We start from the raw sequence: 22,621 nt of genomic DNA on the forward strand, positions 1-22,621 counted from the left end.
TTGTTATGTTTTGTTTTTTTCCTGTAACCACTCCCCTCTCTAATGCCAATGGCCCTGAGGGTATATGAAATAAATAAATAAACTCAAAAAGCCTATTTTTTAAAACTGTAGAACACCTTAGGTGAAACACCTGGTACAAATGCATGCGTGTGTCAGGCACGTTGTCTATTCCTCTGCTCTTCTATTACTTCAATACTTCCCCTTTTTGATTAAAAAAAATTCCCACATGCTTCCTGAGGTCTCAGAAATTTGGTTGCTTTCATATATTCTACAAAAAAAACTCCCTCAATTCTCTTATGAGCGCAAAGCACAGCGATGGCCTCAGTTGAGGCAGTCTTGATGTCGTAAGTAGCGGATCACACAGCTGCCTCTTTCCGCATTTGGCCATATGTGGGCAACATTTGCAGTCTAACAAGACTTCAGAGTGGCACAGGTGAGCACTCTCAGGGTTCCGCCACACAATGGCATGGGTAAGTACCTTCAAAAGCAGAAAAAGGTTGGTCGGATGGTACTTGACGATCACAGAGTGAACAAGGGAAGGCCTCAGGTTGCTTGAGCCAACGTTTCGACAAGAGGACTTGTCTCCGTCTGGGTTCATCATTGGCGGGGTTTAGATAGGGTGTTACCAATCTTATTACCACACCCCCCTCCTCCCCCCCACCAGGCCTTCCTCCATAGAGGGATGACCCTATCTAAACCCCGCCGGAGGCAAGTCCTCTTGTCGAAACGCTGGCAAGCACTCCAAGGCTTCCCCACCCCCCTTGTTCACTCTGTGATTATTCAAAAGCAGATGGGAAGACAGCTGCCATCGTAGGTTGATTGGCAGAGCACTACACAACACATGTGAAGGCCATATGTTCAGTCCTCAAAACTGGCAGGCTGTCTTTTCTTCTGTTTTCTATCAAAACTATATATGCTACAAAATCTAAACGATTGGTACAACGTTCTTAAAGGCTAGTTGTTTCACTTTACGGAAGGTTCAAACTGTGCAAAAAGGACAAGAAACAAAGAAACGAACACAACACCATGGGCACAGACTGAAAATTTTTGTTGCCTCTTGTCGTCGTCCTTTCTGCGTACTCTTATCCTTTCTCTAAATGAATACTCTTGTGAATTTCCTGCTCCAATTAAAAAAAAAATTGCCCTATGCTTTCAGCCATTTCAGAAACGGTGGACTGCTTTCATGCCCTGCTTGTGCAGCACACGCATGCACAAACAGATAACCATCTTTTCATAGTTCCTACAACATAAAACAAATTCACAACTAAGTTGGGAGCCATAATGGCACTTAAGTGCTCAAATTTTCCAGAATGGCTAGACACATGTCCAAGAGTAAACAAGACCATGGCCTTTAGCACTTTTTAGCATGGTATATTGTGCTTTCGGAAAGAATTTCGCCACAAACACTCTACGAATTAAACAACCCTTCGTACACCTACTTACAAACAGACAATTAAAAAACAAATCAGTCAGTGGTACCATTCACACTACTCTGAGCACTTGTATTCGCATACTTTAAAAGCCATGTTCATCATGCTGGATGTAATAAAAGCAATGAGATGATCCATCCTAGTATCACCCTACAGCATCCTAGCACGAGGTTAAGCACTCAAGCATTGTAGCCCTCTGCAAGCAAAAGTGGACATTTCACCCTGACAACTTTAACTACACCATGCCTACAGTACTCAAGCCCTATACTTAGCACCTAGGCAACGTACCCTTGCATTATTCCTAGACTGGTCAAAATGCACAGCATATGAACAAAGGGGTCCAGAGGACAACTGCATCCAAGCTCATTCTGTGGCTCTTTCTCAGGAATTTTTCCCACCACTGCATTCTATTTCGAAGGCTTCAGGGATGCACACTGCGATAGCATCATCAAGTGCACGGCACACCACCATATGTATCAATATCGGCAATAGATAAGCAACCACTGCCTACAGAAGCCGGTCGAACGAATAAATGACCACTGCTGTTTCCTTGAATACGGCTGCTTAGCAGCCCCACGCCACAGATGTATTTCATTTTCTGGCTTTTTTTTTCAGCTCTCATAGAAGCTTTGTGTTCAGTGAAAAAACTGCTTGTAAAATATGGTAATCTAATGATACTTCAATTCGTTCTCGGTGTCCCTTTAAGCCAAAGTTAACTATCTACAGTTTCTTACAACAGCTACTGCGAAACAGTAGTTGTGTCAACTGCATCTCATAAATGATATTTAGCCATTAATACTTTAAAAATACGTTAACACCTTAATACATTGACATTAATGCCTGCCAAATATACCAACATAATTTTCATAGAAATGACAGAACTGCAAGGGTACACAAACTTGCAATAAAAAAAAAAGGTCACGCAATGAAAGAAAAGAAAAACAGTATATGCTTTACTGTAAACTGGCAATGTTTTTTGTAAAATGTTATTAGGAGTGTGATCACAAATTTTTTGCAGTACTGAAATTATCATTTACACAACATATAACTAACCAAGTAAACTTCCTCACAAGTTTAGTTTTCATCACAGCTCATCATCAAAGGTCAATAGCATCATGCGTACATAGATCACCTACTAAGGCCTGTGCTTTTACACAGCATCTTCACTGAGCCTGTGCTTAGTGAGAAGCCGTCTGAACAAAAAAATATTGCACAGTGCTGGTAGCACCTGCCATATGTTAAAATGCTCCCACACATACCAACATGCAAACAGCTTACACGAGAACTTAGAAAACATTACAGAACAAAGTAACATGCACCTAGAGCTCTAACAAGTCTACCAGAAAAATACTGCACACTTAAGTACAACAAGTTTTGCACAGCTTGAAGAAAAAAAAAGAAACTCTCAGACCACAACACTGCCAAAGGCAAAATTACGTCCTGGTAAACATCAAGTGATAATGGAAATCAATACATAAGCAATGATGTGGTGGTCACAAGCAAATTACTGTCAGACCAGTGTAAACAGTGACTGCCAGTTTACAAGCGGTTTATTTGCTTATAGCCCTCACTTCACTATGGTTCAAAACACATTAAACTGCAATGAAAACCAGCAATTTCATGAGAAAGCAAGAAGGAGTGAACACAAACACTAGCAAAGAAAAAAGCCAAGCACAAGAGTTTGAACCGACGTTCAAGAGTAAACACATGTTTATCAATGACATGGACCATCACGAAATGCAACAAGATTTAATGCACAGCTACAAAAAAAAAAACATCAAAATCACTCTTCTTGTTTTGATTCAAGAAACGGTGGTTCTGCTCAAATAATTAAGCACGTTAGTAACCACCAGGAGAAGCGTTTAAAATTGCCTCACTAACCGCATAGATCTGAACACAGGATGCAAAGAGAAGGGAAAACAAGCTGCCTACTTTACAGGCCCCACGCACCAGCGCTGAATCCGAGATGTAAACATGAACGCTCCACTCCGAAACAGCCAAAAGACAGGTATCGCTCACCGATTAGGAAGCAAGTACTACATCGGCGGCCCCTAGAAACCAGGCTCACCTGAATTCGTGCTTGATGTCACCTGTCTTGGATTTCCTCGTGGCGGCGAAACATATTCCATCGGTTTCGCAGGTGTGATTAGACTCCGCACCGCAGATGTCACAGTAGCACTTGAGGCCTGGGAAAAGTAGAACAGAGTCGGCAAAAAGAAGCGAGCATGCCGATGCAGTTTGCTGCAAGCACCTTCCACGCACAAAACAGCACGCGCCAAAAAGTTGCTGCCGGCTACAGATCAACTCGTCGGTGAGTAGTGGCAGTGGCAGCGATCAGCGCTCGCGGTTTTAGACGCACCAGGGAGAGCTTTAAACCTAACAAGAGCTGTGAAACAGCGCGCAAGGCGGCTAGTATCCGGCGAGAAAATAACACTTACGAGGTCCGCCCTCCATGACTTCGTCAGCTACCCGAGTGCTGAGAGCGGCTCCAACAGGGCCTTGTTAACTACATGTGATTTCTGTGATCTACAGCGCAAGCATGAAAGACTCAACTAAAGAACAGCGGCAACCACAGAACCGACCACCGGGACCAGACCCTCCAGCGACCACATCGATCGCTCAGCGACGATACGTGCTGCGATGCGGCTACCGGGCTGATGCAGAGTCCGGCGGTTATGGCCGGCAAGTGTGGACCAGCGCTCTTCAGCACAAGACGCCGCAACATACAAAGAGCAAGTAGCCAAACATTACCAGAACAACAGGGAAAACTGCACAACTTTGCCCCAACCTACCCGTCGCTCAACACGGAACAAGCACTCGTCACTCGCTCTGAAACTTCTAATGCGTGACCCAGCTCACTGTCGGAACTGGTGGTGGTGGAAACGTTTATTGCCAACTGCCCAGAGATGGGTGCCAACACAGGATTCTGTACTCATGTAATACCCCAGCCACATGGTAAATTTAATACCATTTTCATAGAATGTCATTCGTTCGATTTAATGCTATTTTTGTCACGCGAAGGCTAAAACAAATGACATTTGCAAATGATGGCAACTGACAAAACCTGGCGCACACTCCCCTTCTTCCTGCAGTGCTTGGCTTCACTTGCGCTCTGCAGATGATCACCGGGCGTTAGCGGAGCAAGCGCCTTTCTTTCCTCCTCCCCCTGCCTCACCGCGCGCTTTCACACAGATGTTCGGCAACTAACGCAAAAGGCGCCCGTGTGGTGCGCCATGTCAGTCGCCACGAGGTCTTGTTTCACTCCCACCTTCCTCCCTTCACTCAAGGCGCGGTTGGGGTGTCCACTGAGAAGTAAGACAGTTACTGTGCTCATTTCCTCAAAAACTAAATTTATTTTTTCGCGCAGACGGTGCTAGTTCTACAGTCATTTTTTTCTCACTATGGCTATATGGCTACCATAGAGAGAGACTGAAAGGCAGACAGATTGATTTTCAGCACCCTGTTTGTATAGGAGTAATGAAAAGTGTTACATAGCCACTGATTCCTAGTGACCTCAATATCTTCTGATTAACTATTGATTTTCAGCACCCTGTTTGTATAGGAGTAATGAAAAGTGTTACGTAGTCACTGATTCCTAGTGAGCTCAATATCTTCTGATTAACTGCCAATTTTCTTCTAATTTCTAAACTATTCTCTTAACCTCCACCACTCCTCTAGTTTTTTCTTGTTTCTACTTTTTTGAAAATTGAACAAGCCCTAGTTGCTCCAAAACACCAGCTTCTCTGATTCCTGCAGAGGCACTGCGCACTAAGGGTTGGAGGGCCTTATACTGGATAAGAATTATGTTCATTTCTCTGTCCTGCACGCAGCAACAGCAAATATCATCCATTGTATCAAATTTTTACCAGTAACAATTCACTCAAGCACCCAGCACTAGACTCGAACAGTAAACCACTCCCTTTAGAATTGTCAAAAAAAAAAAGTTTTCCCTATTAAATTTAGCTTTAGCCATCCTACATATGGCTCCAATGTCGGGTTGTCCAGCATTATCTTTTGCCAATGCATATTTTTCTGAGGACCATTTTCTTCCCTTTGACATTTGTATATTTCAGCAAGCCATCTAGTTTTTCCCCTCCATGTAGTATCAATACTACATCGATATAGATGCTGTTTAGTGTGAAAGCATGGGCGCTGCCATATTTGGACAAGTGACCTTCCGCCATCGCCAGCCTCCTGGTTCCAACGGCTGCCAGCATACTGGCACCCTGCTATAAGGCGCTGTTCCAGCTTTCGCTATGGATGACGAGCTGGCAGATGGCACAAAAACTTCATCTGAATGGTACAAAATGTTCGATTCAACAACCTTACTTACTTTCTGACCGCCAGCAGTAGCTCGCATACGTCAACAAACCGTGCAGCCTGCAGCGAGTTTTAGTTCTTATTCAATTCAGTTTCTAATCATCTTTATTAGCCATATAATTCCATATCAAACTGCACAAATGACAAACTCGGTATTTTCTGAGAGCTTCCTTTCCAGGGCATGGTATTTCTGTTGAGAGGAATGATACACAATTAAAATGTTCACCGCTTAGTGCTGTGCAGTTATAAAGAAGAACGTACATGTACATGTGACAGCCCGCAAATTGCCTAGATAATATTTCATATTCCATTACCGCTGCGGCGTCCAAAAAAAAAAGACTAAAAAGCTGATTAAAGGGACCCTGAAATGATTTCGATGGGCATCCCCTAGTGCAAGAGAGCTGTAGAGATGGTCTCTTTGGGTATTCGAGTCAAAGTTTAAAGCTCCGCATGGACCCAATAATTTCAAAATAATTTTTAAAAGTTGCTGCTCGCTGTAGCTCGCAACTAATTAGGGCGACACCTTACCGACCGCTCGTCCCCTACTCCACTGATGTCATCAGGGTAGGGGATATGCGGTCGCTGAGGTGTCGCCCTATCAGTGATGAGCTACTAGCAGCAGCAATTTTTAAAAATTATTTTAAAATTATTGGGTCCACTCAGAGCTTTAAATTTGACTTGAATACCAACAACGGCCACCTCTACAGATCTGTTGCAGTAAAGTATGCCTACCAAAATCATTTCAGGGCCCCTTTAAGGCACCCAGTGGCAACCGGCTGTGCCCTGAAGAAAGACTGAAAACTACGTCGCACTATGTTCAGGTCTCGCAGTTGCACTCAGCTGTAAAGAAATGAAATATGCAAAATTCTATAACGAGAAATTTTGCCACTGTCCCGTGCGTATATGCAGTCCTAAAAGCGTTGCTTATTTGGTGTATTGAGTCAGTGAAATCAAAAGTGATCAAGGTTACAGGCATGCATACAGGGATCAGCCTTTTCCTCACGATGACTTCATTATGAACCCGCTACACTAATAGCCACAAAAAGATTCTTTTTAATACATGCGACAATACAAGGCAGCAGTACAATGGTGCAATATATCACTGCTTTGAAGCTCACCGCTCATTCTTGCATTTCCGTATCCACTGGCAGTGCTGAAGTTTGCTAGCACTTGGGTTCAAACGCTTCGAAAGTCACCCTCCCCATATCACCTTGAAAGCTTCATTAGTAAGGTTTCCATGTGCCCACAAGACAAACCTACCAACTGCTTTATATCAAGCTCAGGAGTTGTGGCAGATCCCAAGCACACCAGAACAGTTGCAAACGCCAAGCCCACTGTGCCATTAAAGATTCCCCAAATAACTTCATATTTGTTGTATCCCCAGAGCATGCAACTCTTCATGACTGCTGCATCTCTTTTTGCTTTCTTTATAATTTCCTCCCTATGGTCTCGCACAGTGGCGTAGCCAGAAATATTTTTCGGGGGGTGTTATACGTCGCCAGCAAAAAAAAATAAAAAGAAAGAGCCTGCGTCCAAACAATATCTTAGTCGTTTTTCTGCTTTCATAAACTCAAAGGGTTAGTTGTTTTGTTCACTGTAATGTCTACACAAAAATACAAGTGCACACAGGACGCCAAGGACTTGATTCGTAAAGAACATTTCTTTTCTCACAAAAAAAAAACACCCATACAAAAAATCGTGGCTATTTAGAATATTTTCACATAATATACAACAACACAGAAGCTTCTGCTGTACAACACAGTCAACAACAACGAACGAATGACATTTGCCAAAACTTCTACCCCATTCATGTGAACCTGAACCTGCGTCCAGCCACAGAGATACTTTAAAAAAAGGCACTTTTTATTGTCGCGATAGTTTATGATCATTTGAGGACAACGCAAAGGATGAAAGAGTAGGCTGACATGGAAGGTATGTTTAATTGCATGAACTGTGTCTAAAATTAAAAGGAGTGTCATACTTCGTGCGATGGCAAAGAAGAGCGACTCTTTTCTCTAATAACTTCCGCTTCCTATAATAGAGCAGAGACAACGTACCTCAATCTTTTCGAGAATAAACTGACACTCTTCTTATTTTCGTTTTTACATTTTGATATATTGATGCGGTGTGTAAATAGCATGGGTGAATAAAAGTCCGCAAGGAGGGGGAGGGGGATGCAGCGCGGAGAAAATTTCTGGGGGTGTTCTGACACCGAAACACTCCCCTGGCTACGCCCCTGGTCTCGCATGTAGTCTCTGTCATCATTTATCCATACACCAAGATACTTGTACTCCTTAAAGGGATTGAACACTGAATTTTAAGGGCCCAGTGTATTTAGGCACAACAGAAAGCTTGGCGTCAAAGGTGCCAGATTCTGCAACAGTTTTGTTGGAAACGCTGCAGAAAATTTTTACTAAGAATTTTTAAATCAGCGCATGCACCAGTTTTTATGTATCCCAATGCTGGAAACCATGATCAACGAGCGCGATAGCAGCTGCACGTCGGCAAAAGTGCTGCACCAAAAACTAATATACATGTCGCCTGCCAAACTATAATAAGATATTTTTAATATAGAGTAGCGTCCATTTCAGTTTCCACACCCAAAGCTGTTACGGCAGTGATGTACGCCTCGTTCATGAAAGTTTAAGTAGACTGCGCTTGCCATCCAAGAAATTAACAACACTGCGGCACCATCTAGTTACAAAAGCTAAAAGCGCATGGTAAACAATGTGAAGGGAGCGTTGCTTTTCATCGAAAGGTGCACTGAGGAGATTGTAAACTCTCATAAAACATGACAAACACTCTAGAAAGAAAAAATTATGCACACTTAAAACAAATAAGTAGTATTTTACAGAAATGTGGTCATGCGGTGGGCTACACTGATAATGGTGGGTTTTGCCGCAAGAAGGGTTTTTATGCGGTTTTCAATGCCAAATTTAAATTATAAATCCTTGTTTCTTTGATAGTGCACTGCACAATTCATACGATATGAGGCACAATCTTTTCATTTCCGCCATAATCTCATGACACGTTATGGTCACTGGTCGGTGCCTTTAAATATAGGTAATGTAGTTTTGTAGAATGATCTTACCGAGCTCATCATTAAAAACCACGACTCCCAATTTTTCTGCGCTAAATCTCAGTCCTATAACCTCCACCTCTTTTCTGCAAGTGTCTGCCAAGTCTCAAAGGCCACTCAGACTCTCTGCTAGAAGAACAATATCATCGGCATATATCATCCTGGTATGTTACTTGTCGCCAGTAGGCCCCTTCACCGTCATGACACACAGTAAATTCTTATCCGTTCATTTCTGGTTTGGTTTGGTTTATGATGTTTAAGCGACTCGGGCTATAAGGGACAGAGTAGGGGAGGGCTCCGTATAATTTCAATCACCTGGGGTTCCTTAACATGCAATTACATCGCATAGTCACCGTCATGACACATAGTAAACTCTTATCCGTTCATTTCTGGTTTGGTTTATGATGTTTAAGCGACTTGGGCTATAAGGGACATTGTAGTGGAGGGCTCCGGATAAATTCAATCACCTGGGGTTCTTTAACATGCAATTACATCGCATAGTATGTGAGCCTCTAACATTTCGCCTCCATTGAATAGTGACTGCCGCAGCCAGGATCATTTTTAACTTCCATTCAATCTACCTGGTGTAGATACTGTAGAAGCTTGGGCAAGTTGGTGTGACATTATTTTCGCAGCGCAAGGGACAAAGGACAAGAAAAGTTCACAGACACTTAAAACTGGTTTTATTGAGGTAATTTTCACTTCTTAAATACAGCGGCAACCAATCTCAAATGAAAAAAACACAGATACACAAAATGTCGAGAATAACAGTTCCTGAGCAAGGGCTACAGTGACACAAGACCATCTGCGCACGTTTTTCTATTGTCATCAAGAAAATGCAGTTCTTTTGCAGACAGAGCTATTGAGGCAACGCTTACGCATTCATCTTTGAATCTATAGATTGCATGGGCTTCAATGATTTCACGGGTGATTTTTGTTCTATTATCTGAGAGCATGCGGCACTGATTGAAAATTGGATAACACGGCGCTTTCTTGTTTTTTTTTTTTCTTTCTTCTTTGTAGTCTCTGCAATGAATGCCAAGGTGACGGGATGCGTTGCTCACGTTGTTGTTAAACATAACGGCTAGGACCGGCGTTAAATGTCCACACTTGTTCCAGCTCACGAATGTGAAAATAAGAGAAAAAACTACGCGTTGCACGCAGTACTACCAGAGTCCACTGCTACGTCAAATGTCGCGCTTAGTGGTTCGCTGTGAACGCTGAAGGAGACTGGCGACAGCTGTTTTTTTTTTTTGTGTTTGTTTGTTTGTTTTGTAAGAAGAGATCCTCCCAGGACGTGGTCAGGGTGAGTGGCATCTTAAGAGGCTCCCTGGTTTCAATTTACAATCACACGCACACATGACATCGCGTCTAGCCTTCTGATAAAGAGAGAAAGACAAAACGCAAACTAGTTGTATGTGTTGACTCTTGCACTGTTCGCCATGTGATTGAACACCAGCCATGCAGATTAAGGAGACGCAAACTATCAAATTTCGATGCAGAAATGTCATACTAGCCACAGAACTGATCCATCGCCGAACTTGTCTCGGCCACTGCCCGTCGCTTATACCCCTATCTGACCGCGACACACTAGTGGAAACTTATGCTGCTGCCTTTCTACAGCCTTGCGGTTCAACCAACTCCAACACAACTCGTCGGGATATCGCGAATTATGTTCAAAAACACGCAAGCATGGCATACCCAAGGCGCAAGGTACTGCTACCTTTTGCCTACCCTACCTACACAATGATACCCATGTCAAGCGCACAAGTTGAGTGCACTTACGTGGAGTGCGCTTCGGCATGCCAAGTGTGACACTTTAGGCTTCGCAGGGCTAAACGGGTAGGCAAAGTGCATTCGTAGTAAAAAGAAATGGCGACAGAAAATGAGTGGAATTTTTGAAGAGGTCGACGGAAAAGAAGAAACTTAAAAACTGACCATTTGATGTGATAGCGCAAAAAAAACGAGCTTAAACAGTTTCTAACGATGAAAAAAAAATAGAAACAGTAGACCCAAAACTTTGACAACAAACAAGATGGTGGCGTGCAGAGGAGTTGCATCTCATCGCGTTCCTTTGCTGTGGTGCTTCGCTTGTAGCTCTAACGAAGAAATATTTTTAAAAACAGTGTTACAGCAAGTAAAATAAACCTGTGAGTACTTTTTATGCGCCACAGATATTGCAACTTCAAAGTCGCTGCTGTCGAGGTTACACATTCGGCCCGCAAAGTGCATTTCCTGAAAGCACTGCAACCTGAGTGAACTCTTCTGGAAGTGACATTCCGCATGCGACATTTAGATTTGACAAAGTGCACTCACACCAAGTGACACTCACCATAAGTGCACTTAACTTGCCCGCTTGACAGGGGTATGAGTCACTATACTGACACTAGCGCCGCTGTATCTCAGTGATGTCACGGCCTGACACTTTATAAAGAGCTTTTTTTACTATTCACTGCTAGCGGCTCTGCACTTCATCTGCCATGGACGCCCAAGGCATGCCGGGAAGACAGAGCTTCGGATTGACATCTGGTGGCTTGTTGACTGTGCTGCAAATTGAATTTTTTTGGGTTGTTCAGTATCATTTTCACCACAGTAGTTTTCATTGACGTTTTGTGCACTTTGTGGTGGCATAGTTATCCCTGCCACTACGCACACAGTTCATCTGAGATCTGAAGGCCCTTGACTCAAAGAGAGCTGAGCACAGTATCTGGCGCCTGCTAGGCCTGAAGTCCATTTGCCCCCTCGCTGGGAGAGATTTACGCAGCAAGCTGGGTTTGTTCAGCAAGAACATGTGCTATTTGTGCACTGAAAGGTGAAAGAAAAGAACAACGCTTGTTGTGAATTGATAAATCAGCAGTCTGCTGCTGTGACCACTCTGCACATTTCTCGTAGGAGTCTCAGAGACAAATCTTTTGAAAGTGAATCTTTTGATGGACTTTGACAAGCGCAACTTATGTTAACCGTACTTGTCGAGGATTGCGTTTGGTCCATTTCGAAGACTGGAAGTGGCCGCGCATTGCATGCAGGAATGATTCGCACCATGAATTAATTCATGCAAACACACACATATTCCACTTTTCAGCATGAACACGGCCGTCACTTACGGGTAGGACAGGTTTCCGCTTTCTAATTCATGTTTTTCTTGGCAAAATCTGTAAGCACAGTGCCAGGACATGGCGAGAGCTAGCACTCAATGCGTGCCAACTAGTTTCTCATAAAAAAAGTGAGGGCTCAGGCAAGTGTCTCATGGTGTAAACCATAGCCTATGAACTGACATAGGGCCCGAACCCATAGTAACGACGACAGCAGTGAAACATTTATATTTTCACAATGCGTAAACGAAAGCTTCTATTGTGCAAGAATATTTGCTTGTCTGTTAAACGCAAAAAATTACTTTCCATGGTTCACAATATTAGGCGGCATGAAGAGGTAGCCCTCTCTCGCCATAGGCGAATTCGGTGCTCATTTATGCCTATCTGCTTTTCTGCTCATTTATTGCAATGTACAGCAAGCTTATTTTATTACAGGTCATACTGATTGTAAAACAACGCTTCCTTGTAACATATTCCCAGACAACACCAAACATCCGTAGGACGTCCCAAAAATGTATGCACGTCCCACATCCCGAACAGGACGTCCCTGGGACATCCGTATGAAGTCCGCACTGGGATTATCCCGGAAACAGTCGCGGCTCGAACGTTATACGGACACGACGTCCGTATAAAAGCCGCGGTAGGATCATCCCGAAAACAGTCGCAGATCGGATGTTATAAGGAAGTGTTTATATTCAGAGGGTCTGAATCGTGCAGATGGCCATACAATTCTCATGAGCGCTCGAGTGGCACGCTCCACTGTCCTTTTCCGACGTCTTTGGCTAGCGGGCTTTATACAGCTGTTTGGAACAAGTAAACAATAATCCATGCGATGTATAAGCGCAAAATGTCACAAAGTAATACACAACCCGGTACTTATTTTTTGAAAGAGCCAAAAAAAAACCGTTAAAAGCAGGACGAAAATCAGCAATTCCAAAAGGGCCATTAGCTGAATACAGAAATCCTAAACTTTAAAACTTCGAAATTAGGGAAGGGCAACCTAATTACTCTAACTGAACCTAGTTCAAATAGCCTAATTCCCGTTTTGTTATAGCTGTCGAGGGTGTGCTTACACAATCTTCTCCTCCAAGCTCACAACATAATCACCTTTTATTTCCGCCTTCCGACCATAACAGCCACTGACGACAGTGACACCACAGCAAAAACAACTGGCCACCTGTTCGTGCTCTTAGAGCAGTGATCATAAAAATTAATAACACATCCTTTTTTGCAGTTAGTTTTTGTTTTATTTAGGATCACAGTTTTATTTTTGTCTTAGGTGCATGTTGCATAAAAAGGCTCTTTGCTCATTAGCTCAATGGCACCACCATCGTCATAGCACTACTGAAACAATGCAAGTTATATTTGCTTAGCTTGGTGGTTTGAGGCGTGTATTAGCCAGTTCTCCGTTTTTTGGACCAAAATTTCAGGTAATTATCGACGTTCCTACTGCATGTTGGTTGCGTAACGAGTGTATTTTCTTTTACGTATTCAGCAAGGTTCCAGCGGCGGGAAACATGGATGGCACATGCGGCAAGTGAAAGTAAGTGGCAGTCGGTAGTCCTTGCATGGTGTGTGAGCCGTGTAGCGTGATTTCTAGCTTTTGAAGTAATTTTAGCGGCGCTATTAAAGTTCAGTGACTGATGCTGGTTCAACATGAGCAGAAGCTTACTGGGGGCCAGTATATTAATCTGATGACAGCATAATGACTACGGAGCCGAGGAGTACCGCTTACAGGCGTGCACGCCGAGAGGCACGTCGTGATATTGAGCTAATAGCGTCGGCTGCTGGCGATGGTGTTGCATACGACCCTTCGTAATCTGATCTGTGTGCTGCTGCAAAGCCGCAAGAGCAACTAGATCCTAGCTCGTCGCATGTTCCGTGCCTTCAACATTCGACTGAATATGCGCCTAAAGTTCCTGTTTTACTTTTATTGCGAAAGCAATACTACTTTCACGCCTTTGCCGTGCCACGGCGGTGACCACCATTGACCTTCATTTGACCTTGATTGCATTAGATTGGATTGGACTGTATTGGATTAGATTACAGTAGATTACATTGGATTGGATTGGTTTGGATTGGATTGTATAACCGATGCATCACCACAAGTCTAACCACAAGCACCACCACCAGCTACACTACCATCTGAACCATGGCGTAGGTACGGATATTGCTTTTGCAATTACCGGGCTTAACCAAGCTAAGCCACAGCGAATTTTTGATTTGGTTTATTGGTTTGTTCGGGCTGAACGTCCCAAAGCAACTCAGGCTCTGAGGGACGCCGTAGTGAAGGGCTTCGGAAATTTCTACCACCTGGGGTTCTTTAACGGGCACTGACATCGCACAGTACACGGGCCTCTAGAATTTCACCTCCAACGAAATTCGGCCGCCGCGGCGTGGATCGAACCCGCATCTTTCGGGACAGCAGCCGAGAGCAGTAACCACTGAGCTGGGGCGGGGCTGTTTTAATTTTGTATTCTGTTTATAACTGTTGCATGCGCACAGATTTTCTTTTATTGGTTTGTAGCCTAGATATATATAGTATTGAAGAGAACTATTGCAATTTCATTTGAACTATATGTATTGTTTGGGCATTTTGGATCCAAAAAATGAGGTCATGCATGTTTTTACATATGAATTTTTTGTTGGCGAGGGCCAAATCTGCCCGTGTCATATGGAGGGCTCATGATGGAGGGCATACGCATGTTTAATTGTACCACCTAGGGATACTTCACAACAGCATGCCAGCTGCCTTCAGTATGTTAAAAACTGACTATAGCAATAGAGTTCGCCACTGTTAACTTGAGAAATCCTGATTTTATTTTCTTGGTCTGATTTCGAATCTAACTCTGTTTTGATCTAGAGAAATCACATGACTGTGCAAGATGGAGACACTGCAAGAGAAAAGACATCTTGCATTCTGCGAAGTATTCTAACATCTGAACTGGCTCCTAGCTACAGCTGGTATGGCGCCAAGGGAAGAACACTCTGTGAGCTGAATATATGCAAAATCATGTGTAGTAAGTATTGTTTGGACGAAGCTATTTTAAATCTTAAAGGAGCACAGATATAAAATTTTAAACTCAAATAAGTGATCCGATCTGTGTCCTGGGCACAAAGGGTTTTACTATTCCAAATTCTCTGATTTCACTGATTCCACATGCAAAAATCATTGACAGAGGAGCTGTTAGCCAATGCTGACATCAATCATCTATATATGGACTGGTTGGCAGAGTCACTAGCAAAACATGGGGTAAGTCCTAACCATGCCATCACATGATGCCATAATGGACTCCAGCACTGGCATTTACCTGACAGAGACCAAAAGTACTCATATAAAACAGTTCAACTGTTCACACTGTGGACTAGATATTTAAGCTCATTTCCATGATTAATGGGCTTTTACATCTCATTAAAAGCAGAAAAATGAACATCCCAAAACATTGTGTCTATATCCCTTTAAGACTTTGAATATAAATCAGGTCACAGAATCAATATCTACATTAAGTGTTTATAATTGAATTTGTAGGTCTTGGTAGGATTGCGTCAAGACCAGTGATATTTGTTCTGAAAAAAAAAATGCCAAACTTTCATTGTTTATTTTCAATCTGCACATGCACGCACTTCACAACTAGCCACATGGATTTTTGTTGTCATCTGGTTCATTGGCTCATTGCTGCAGTGCCATGAATGTTACCACAGGTTAGAACAAGCTAGAATTACAGCTTTCATAGTGTGAATTTAGGATTGTTTTCATACTGCCTGCACAAAAGGCATGGTCCAGCAATGGAATTGGTAATAAGATGTGTTGAAATATGCCATCCTTTGTTACTCAAGCCCATGCCCTTTGCCTGCTGGTTCAAAATTAAGGAAATGCAGTAAAGTTTGGGTACAAAATTTTTAGAGGTGAGATATATTTTTTTATAAAAAATACATAATATATATACTCTCATTCGTATATAGGTTGCCTAACCAACCAGCAGACCTCAACTCAGGCACAGCAAACTACGCTGAAAGAAATCGAAAAGGTAGCCATGTCATGGTTTCAGCATGCAACTGAACGGGTAATGCGCAAGAAAACTGGCGAACAAAGCTGTGCTCCTGAGCAAAACTGAATGGTGAGTGTGTTACTAGTGTGCTACATTTTTTGTTGATATTAACATCTTGGGTAGAGGATTTTTCATTCGAAACTGTTGATATTTTTCCTGTTACACTGTGCTGAGAGGTGATTGATTTTGAGAGAGCACAAAATTCAGTAGATTCTTTCAATAGATACTGTGAAAACTTCTGCATATCAGCCTGTGTAGTTAGGTAGAATCATGAAATGTATCTTTAAGTTAACTTGGGTATTCGTAGCCTGCTAAGTCCTCACACACCTTTCTTTACTTGGCCGTCTGTTTGTGGTGGTTTTACTCCTGGAAGTATGTACATTTACTTGTGCAAGGATTAATTCCTTGCCACAAGTACCATTTGGTGCCAACACCATGTGAAGGTGCTGCAATTTGTATATTATGCTGCAAGTTTTTTTGTTTTTGTTTTTTACAAATGCAGTCAGTGATTTAAAAAAAAAGGTGAACTGAAAGAAGTGTCTATATGTATTGGGTCTTTTTTGTCTTCCTTCCAGCAAGGCAGCCTATTTCAGCATTGGCCCAGGTAGCAGGATTTCTGCTTTACATGTATACATGACTCTTCTTTTCGATGACACTATAGCAGAACCGAAAAGAAGACTGCCTAGAATGAGAAGCCAAGCAATATCTTGAAAACGCGTCACTTTATTGATACCTAGCAGTTGTAGTATACTTAAGTGTCTAGAAATGCGATGCTTTATGCATGAACAATTTTTTTTTTTCTCTGAGCAAGCTGGGCATTTTGTTGCCCATCTGAAATTTGCTTGTATCGAGCTATACTTGCTGTTTTGGTCTCTAGTCCCACTATGCTTGTGTAAATTTGTTCCTGACTGCTACTACTAGAGTTATTTTTCCCCCCCATAGTGCGTTTGTATTGCTGTTCCAGCAAAAAAAAGAGGATATGTGGATTTTAATGACTTTTATTGTCTATGTAAGAGACGACCATAGTTCCTGTGGCTTGTAGCGGTCTTATAACTTGTTAATGTTAATATCATACTATATGCAGCGAGTTTTAGATTTTTTTCTTCTGGCCGTGCTAGTTGCCTTAAAGCCCATCTACTCCTTATGCACACTTATACGTGCTTTTTATTTCTAGTCCTGTGCTTTCTGAAATGTGATTCTGAATGGTAGTGCTTGTGTCAATATTTTAACCTCTGATCTGTGTGCATGTATTGCTGTTATAGCAAGAAAAAGCTCATTTGTGATTTAATAATCTTTATTGTTTTGAGTGAGGCATAGTTCCTGTACCTTGTAGCAGTCAGACAACCTGTCTTATTTTAGTCATTCCACATGCAGCTTGACTGAAATGTTTATCTTGCCTTGTTGTTGTTGTTGTTTATGTTGGCTAATTGCCTTGAAGGCCACCTACTACTTATGCACAGCTATATACCTGCTTTTATCTCTAGTTGCATGCTTGCTGAAATTTGATCCTGACAGATAGTGCTTATGTTAATATTTTAATCTCTAATCTGTGTAGTTGGGTTGTATTACTGTTATAGCAAGAAAGGGTCATTTGTGTTTTAAGAACATTGATTATTCTAAATAAGACAATAGTTCCTATACCTTATTGCAGTCACATAATTTGCCTCATTTTAGCTATGCTATGTGCAGTGTGATCGAGATTTTTTGAGCATGAAATGCTTTTAGCCACCGTTGTCGGCAGTGTGGTGACGTCACGCCGAGACCGAGAGCCAACATCCGGGCACTGAATTCCACTCATCCGGGCTCTGAAAAGAGAACATCCGGGCACCGTACGAGACGTAACGAGATTCAACGAGACTCTCTAAGCCCTCCTACGGGCCCGGCATACAAGCGCCGGTTGCTCTCCAAACGAGTCACAAAAAATAACTGCTGCCAGTGTCTTCTCAATGTTTATCAAGATATCAGTCGAGCTGTGCATTTGATAATGCACGAAATTACAATTTCCGATTTCTAATAACGCGTGGAAAAAGCCCATGCATGCCACAATACACTTCGTTGTCATACGTGATCTGTTAGGCTTTGAGAGAAGGCCGCTTAGAGAAAGAGGGCGAGAAGGGCTTTCGGCGGAAAACTTTCGCTCCCTCCCCAAGGATGGCGCTGCGGTCCCACACTCACGCATGTAAAAGACCGGCCGCTTGGCCTTCAAGCCCTTTCCCCCTCTGGCAGGCAGATGTATACACGCTCGCGGAGTATTCGAACGCGCTGCATATACATTCTTGTCAGGCCTGCGTCTCGTCGTGTCCGCGTACGCTTCTGCATCGTCCTGGATTTCAATGCCGCCACCGTCACAGCTGCTTAAGCCGAGCAATGGAGCCTGTGTTAGGCCCGTAAACATTTCATGTTACTCTACTCTCGGTTACGGAAGAGGCGCAATTTTTCACCTCTGCTGCGTATGCTTGTATTGTTGTTTCAGTAAAAAAAAGTTGCATTTGTGTTTTTAGTTTGGTTTTTTGGCGTTTTACATCCCAAAGCGGCCCAGGCTATAAGGGATGCCATAGTGGAGGGCTCCAGATAATTTTGACTACCTGGGGTCCTCTAGCGTGCACTGACATCGCACAGTACACTGACCTCTCAACTTCTCGCCTCCTTCAAAATGGAACTGCCATGGCTGGGATAGAACCCGCGTTTTTTGGGTCAGCAGCCGAGCACCATATGACTAATGAGGCACTGAGTGGCATATTTGTGTTTTGTTGCGTTCATTATTTATAAGACAGTCATATAATATTTATGCCTTACAGTATGCTGCTACTGTTTGTTTTAATGTCATACCCTTTGCAGTGCAATTAATATTTTTTGTTCTGACCAAGATAATCATCCCAAAGCCTGTTTAGACCTTACATGACTTATATGTATATACCTGCTGTTTTAGCCGTATAGTTATTTTGCATCTCTCTATTTTGCAACTCTGCATCTGGGGTTGGCTTGGCTACTTATTGTATTGGAATCCTACTGCATAAAGTTTGAAAACATGATAATTTTGGCTCATACTAACCAGACAAGCTAAACAAAATTAATGAAGCCTATTACACACATTGCGAAGGAAGGTCTATGTGCACACCATCCATGACCTTGCTCTCAATAAAGAGAAATGCCCGAGAGGAGCTGTTAAAGCTGTGTTAGTGCTTCCTTTATGTGAGTTGTTCTGTTTCATGTGCTGTTATTAAAAAATAAAATTCAGCTGTGAATCAGCATTCGGCCTGATCATCAGCATGCCCCATATATTTGAATAAAACTATTTTACCCAAAGCTTTGTGTTTTAAATCACTGTGCAGCATAATCCAGGCCTGTGTTCTAACTTTGTGTCGTTTTTACTATAGCATCGCTCTCGGCCATATGCAATTGGCCGAAATGCCAGAAGCTGAAGCTGGCTCTGTTGTGGCTATGAGGCACTGCTTCTGCTTCTGGTATTTTGGTCAGTCATGCGTGACCAGCAGCGACTTTTGAAAAGGACACGAGGTTATATTGGGTCCTGGTCAAGGAAAAAATAAATATAGTAACGTCCTATTGCAGTCCTGCGAAGGTCCCAAAAATGTACTCGTCAGACATCCGAAGGACTTCTTTCGGCGTTTCACTTCGGATGTTTTCAGGATTTTTTCGGGACATCCGCGAGATGTGCGTAAAGTCCTGCCGCAGACTTCCCAAGGACGTCCTTAGGATGTAGGTGTGTTGTCTGGGTTATTTGCGAAAATTTGTATTACTGCAGTTGTAGTTGTTTTAGGGCCAAGCCAAGTACGATATGCTGTCTCCCCCAGATTTACACGGTGGATGAAGTGCCCTTTAAGATGCCTTTAAGCTAGTTTTCCCTCTATGGCAGTTGGCAAAAACGTCTAAAGTAGGAGAAGCGTGGTGGGCATGAAACAGGGGCAGAGTCAAAAGTGAACCTACACTGCGCGCGGTCGGGGATCAATCAACAGAAGAGATTTGAAAAGTTGCAATGCCTTGCTGTAACAGTAGGTCACGTGGTATGCGACTCCTGCCCAGTCGGCTGTTCACCTTTTCTGCTGTGTGCAGACAGTGCACAGACAATAAACGGTGCAGCTGATACATTCTATGCCAAAGTACACTCCGTCATACCTTCGTCGCTGCATGGGCCCAGGAGCTACAGATAACGCTATCGAATGTCCAGGGGATCAGAAGCACATGGATTTGTTTCAATGTGTCTTTGATGCACAACTAGTCCGATGTCTCATGGGATGACTTCATTGGTGCAGACGCCAAAATTCCAGAGACGAGCTCTAACGACGCTATTCTACGCAAAGTACAAGCATTCTCCGATTAAGGTGGCCAAACTGTCAGCAGCTACTGTGGACGCTTCATCTGCGTATAGTTATATATTATAACACATTCCTAGAGCATACTGTTAGCAGAAAACGTCACCACAAGGAGAACATGACCGCTCTGCAGAGCCTGGAAAGCACCGTGACAGATCTGCTTTGAAGAAGTAGACACACAAAACTCACTTTTTAAAGAACTAAATGCCACTTTTGTCAGACTTAGCTTTCTTGGCTGTAATATGGAAAGTCCATTTACTACAAACTTCGGATACAACGAACGCCACCCGATTGACCGTCAGATTCGCTATAAGTGGGCTTGACTGTGCATACATACTCTCTTAATGGCGAAAATCTGTCAATAGTGTCAAATTACAAATACTTAGGTGTTCTGCATAAAAACGGCCTTTCCTGGAATGACCAATATAAGAATGGCCATGCTCTTAACTTCCTAAAACAAAATTTTAGGGCAATCTCCTGTTTAAAAGAAGCACTTGATCTTAGAATACGGGTGCTCCGCTTGGGACCCTGGAACCAAAACATGTATTGGAGAATTACAGCATGTCCGAAAGCATACAGCACGATTGGTCTCCTCAAACTACAACTTCACCCAGAGCTCCTCTAACATAAAAATGAACCTGGGATGGCCCCTTCTATAAGAGGGACGGAAATACATACGGTTAAAACTATTCCATAATATCTTTACAGGTGCAACAGGTTTAAAGGGGCTGCAGAACACTGCTGGAAGGGATGCCAGCTATACTTCAGATGTAGTCTTTATGTCACACAGATGCTGACTTAAAAAGAATTACAGGAATCAATGCATAGGAACGGGAGTTATTCAATGAAGAAATTTCAAAGTACAAGCAAACAAAATGCTGCCCTCAACTCGATTTTGGCACGGCTTCCCATTTCCATTTCGCTCTCCCAATGCCGACATTGGGAGGAGACTGGAGGGGACCAATCAAAACAGCCTATCTGGGCACATCCCGAAAGTTTGCACATCATGGCTGCCTGTTCACTGTAGCTCATTCTTGCCAAGGCTGGCAGCGTCATTTCCATGGTTACAACAACCACGTGGACGGCCAGCTGGCCCAGCGATGCTGCATTGTCACGTCGATGGCGCAGACGGGAACATTGATCAATGGCCTTCCCTGACTTATCCAAACTCGAGCGCAAGGTGCGTTTTAGCATAGCACGTGCCGCTACCGCACCCGCGTACCATGCCCTGCCACCGCGCTGATGATGGGAACGTGGCGCCATCTGGCGGCCGCGCCAGGTGATCCTCCTCAAGCTGCCGATGCGCACTGGTAAATGTGAAACGAATGTCTTTTTTTCTTTGTGTCCTTCCTTGGGACCGAAAAGAACACTTGTAGAATGCAATGGCTCGATCAGGTCAATTCTGCCAAGCCGTTCTCAGATACATAGAGAGTCGCCTTAAGTGCTGTTTCCTATTTCATAGATGTGTACAGAGATGTGCAAAGTCCTTCGATGCAGAACAATAGCCAGAGCTTCTGGTGGTGTATTTTTTTGTTTTGCTTCCTTTGAAGTGCTTTTATGCAAATGTGCTAGTTTTGTTGATCTAATACCAAACCCAAAAACAAGGCAAAACGTACATTTATTAACACAGTTTGCAGTATATTTACTGTTTGTCCAATCACCAAAGCTCCCACCCGATGACGTCACATCCACTCCTGAAAACTGCCACTGTGTGGCGACACCATCAGCGCCATGAATTTGTTTTTGCGAGCTAATTAACATATTAAAAACCGGAATATATGCGGTACGACCAATACTAATAGCATCACTATAACCGATTCTATGCAACCAACAGGCAAAGCAATGCACTGAGAATGTGTTTCACAGCCCCTTTAAGGAAAGAAACATATATACTTCATCCTACCTACAGATCCCCGAGAGTTGACCACTCCCTAAAAGTCCGCGAATATAAGTGTCAGATAACTGTATTTAAGCACTCCTTTTTTCCTAAAAGCATCCATGACTGGAACAACTTACCAGAAGATATAGTCTGCGCACTGCCATCCTGCTTTGACAATGTTTAACTAAGCGTCACAATCTTTCTTCCTGAGTGCTTCATCTACATGCTAAGGCATCTGTAATGTTAATATCCACATTTTCTTTAAATATGCAAGATTTTTTATTTCTTCCTTTTGCCATGTTTATATTGTTTATATCTACTTTTTATACATTACTGAATGTCTTAAAGTCTCTACTCATAACATTGCATTTTCAAGTTGCACTGTGCTACTTCTTGTGTTATTTATATGTTTCCCCTCTGCAATAATGCCCATTTGGGTGT

The 22,621-nt window shown here is 42.9% G+C and overlaps 1 protein-coding gene across 6 annotated transcripts in view; it reads right to left on the reverse strand.

Moving 5' to 3' along the window:
• Positions 1 to 22,621, reverse strand: part of babo (TGF-beta receptor type-1 babo) — a 98,075-nt gene that overhangs the window by 52,259 nt on the left and 23,195 nt on the right. For 3 of the 6 annotated variants that reach the window (XM_089578298.1, XM_089578299.1, XM_089578304.1), the window contains exon 2: positions 3,499 to 3,616. In XM_089578298.1, coding sequence (XP_089434424.1) covers positions 3,499 to 3,616 — 118 coding nt within the window. Of the gene's footprint in view, positions 1 to 3,498; positions 3,617 to 3,868; positions 4,076 to 22,621 lie in introns of those variants that run through there. The other 3 variants (XM_089578300.1, XM_089578301.1, XM_089578303.1) reach the window with 3 other exon arrangements.

The sequence above is a fragment of the Amblyomma mixtum genome, chromosome 3, assembly GCF_055824585.1.
Source record: "Amblyomma mixtum isolate Tamu chromosome 3, ASM5582458v1, whole genome shotgun sequence".
Classification (NCBI taxonomy): Eukaryota; Metazoa; Arthropoda; class Arachnida; order Ixodida; family Ixodidae; genus Amblyomma; species Amblyomma mixtum.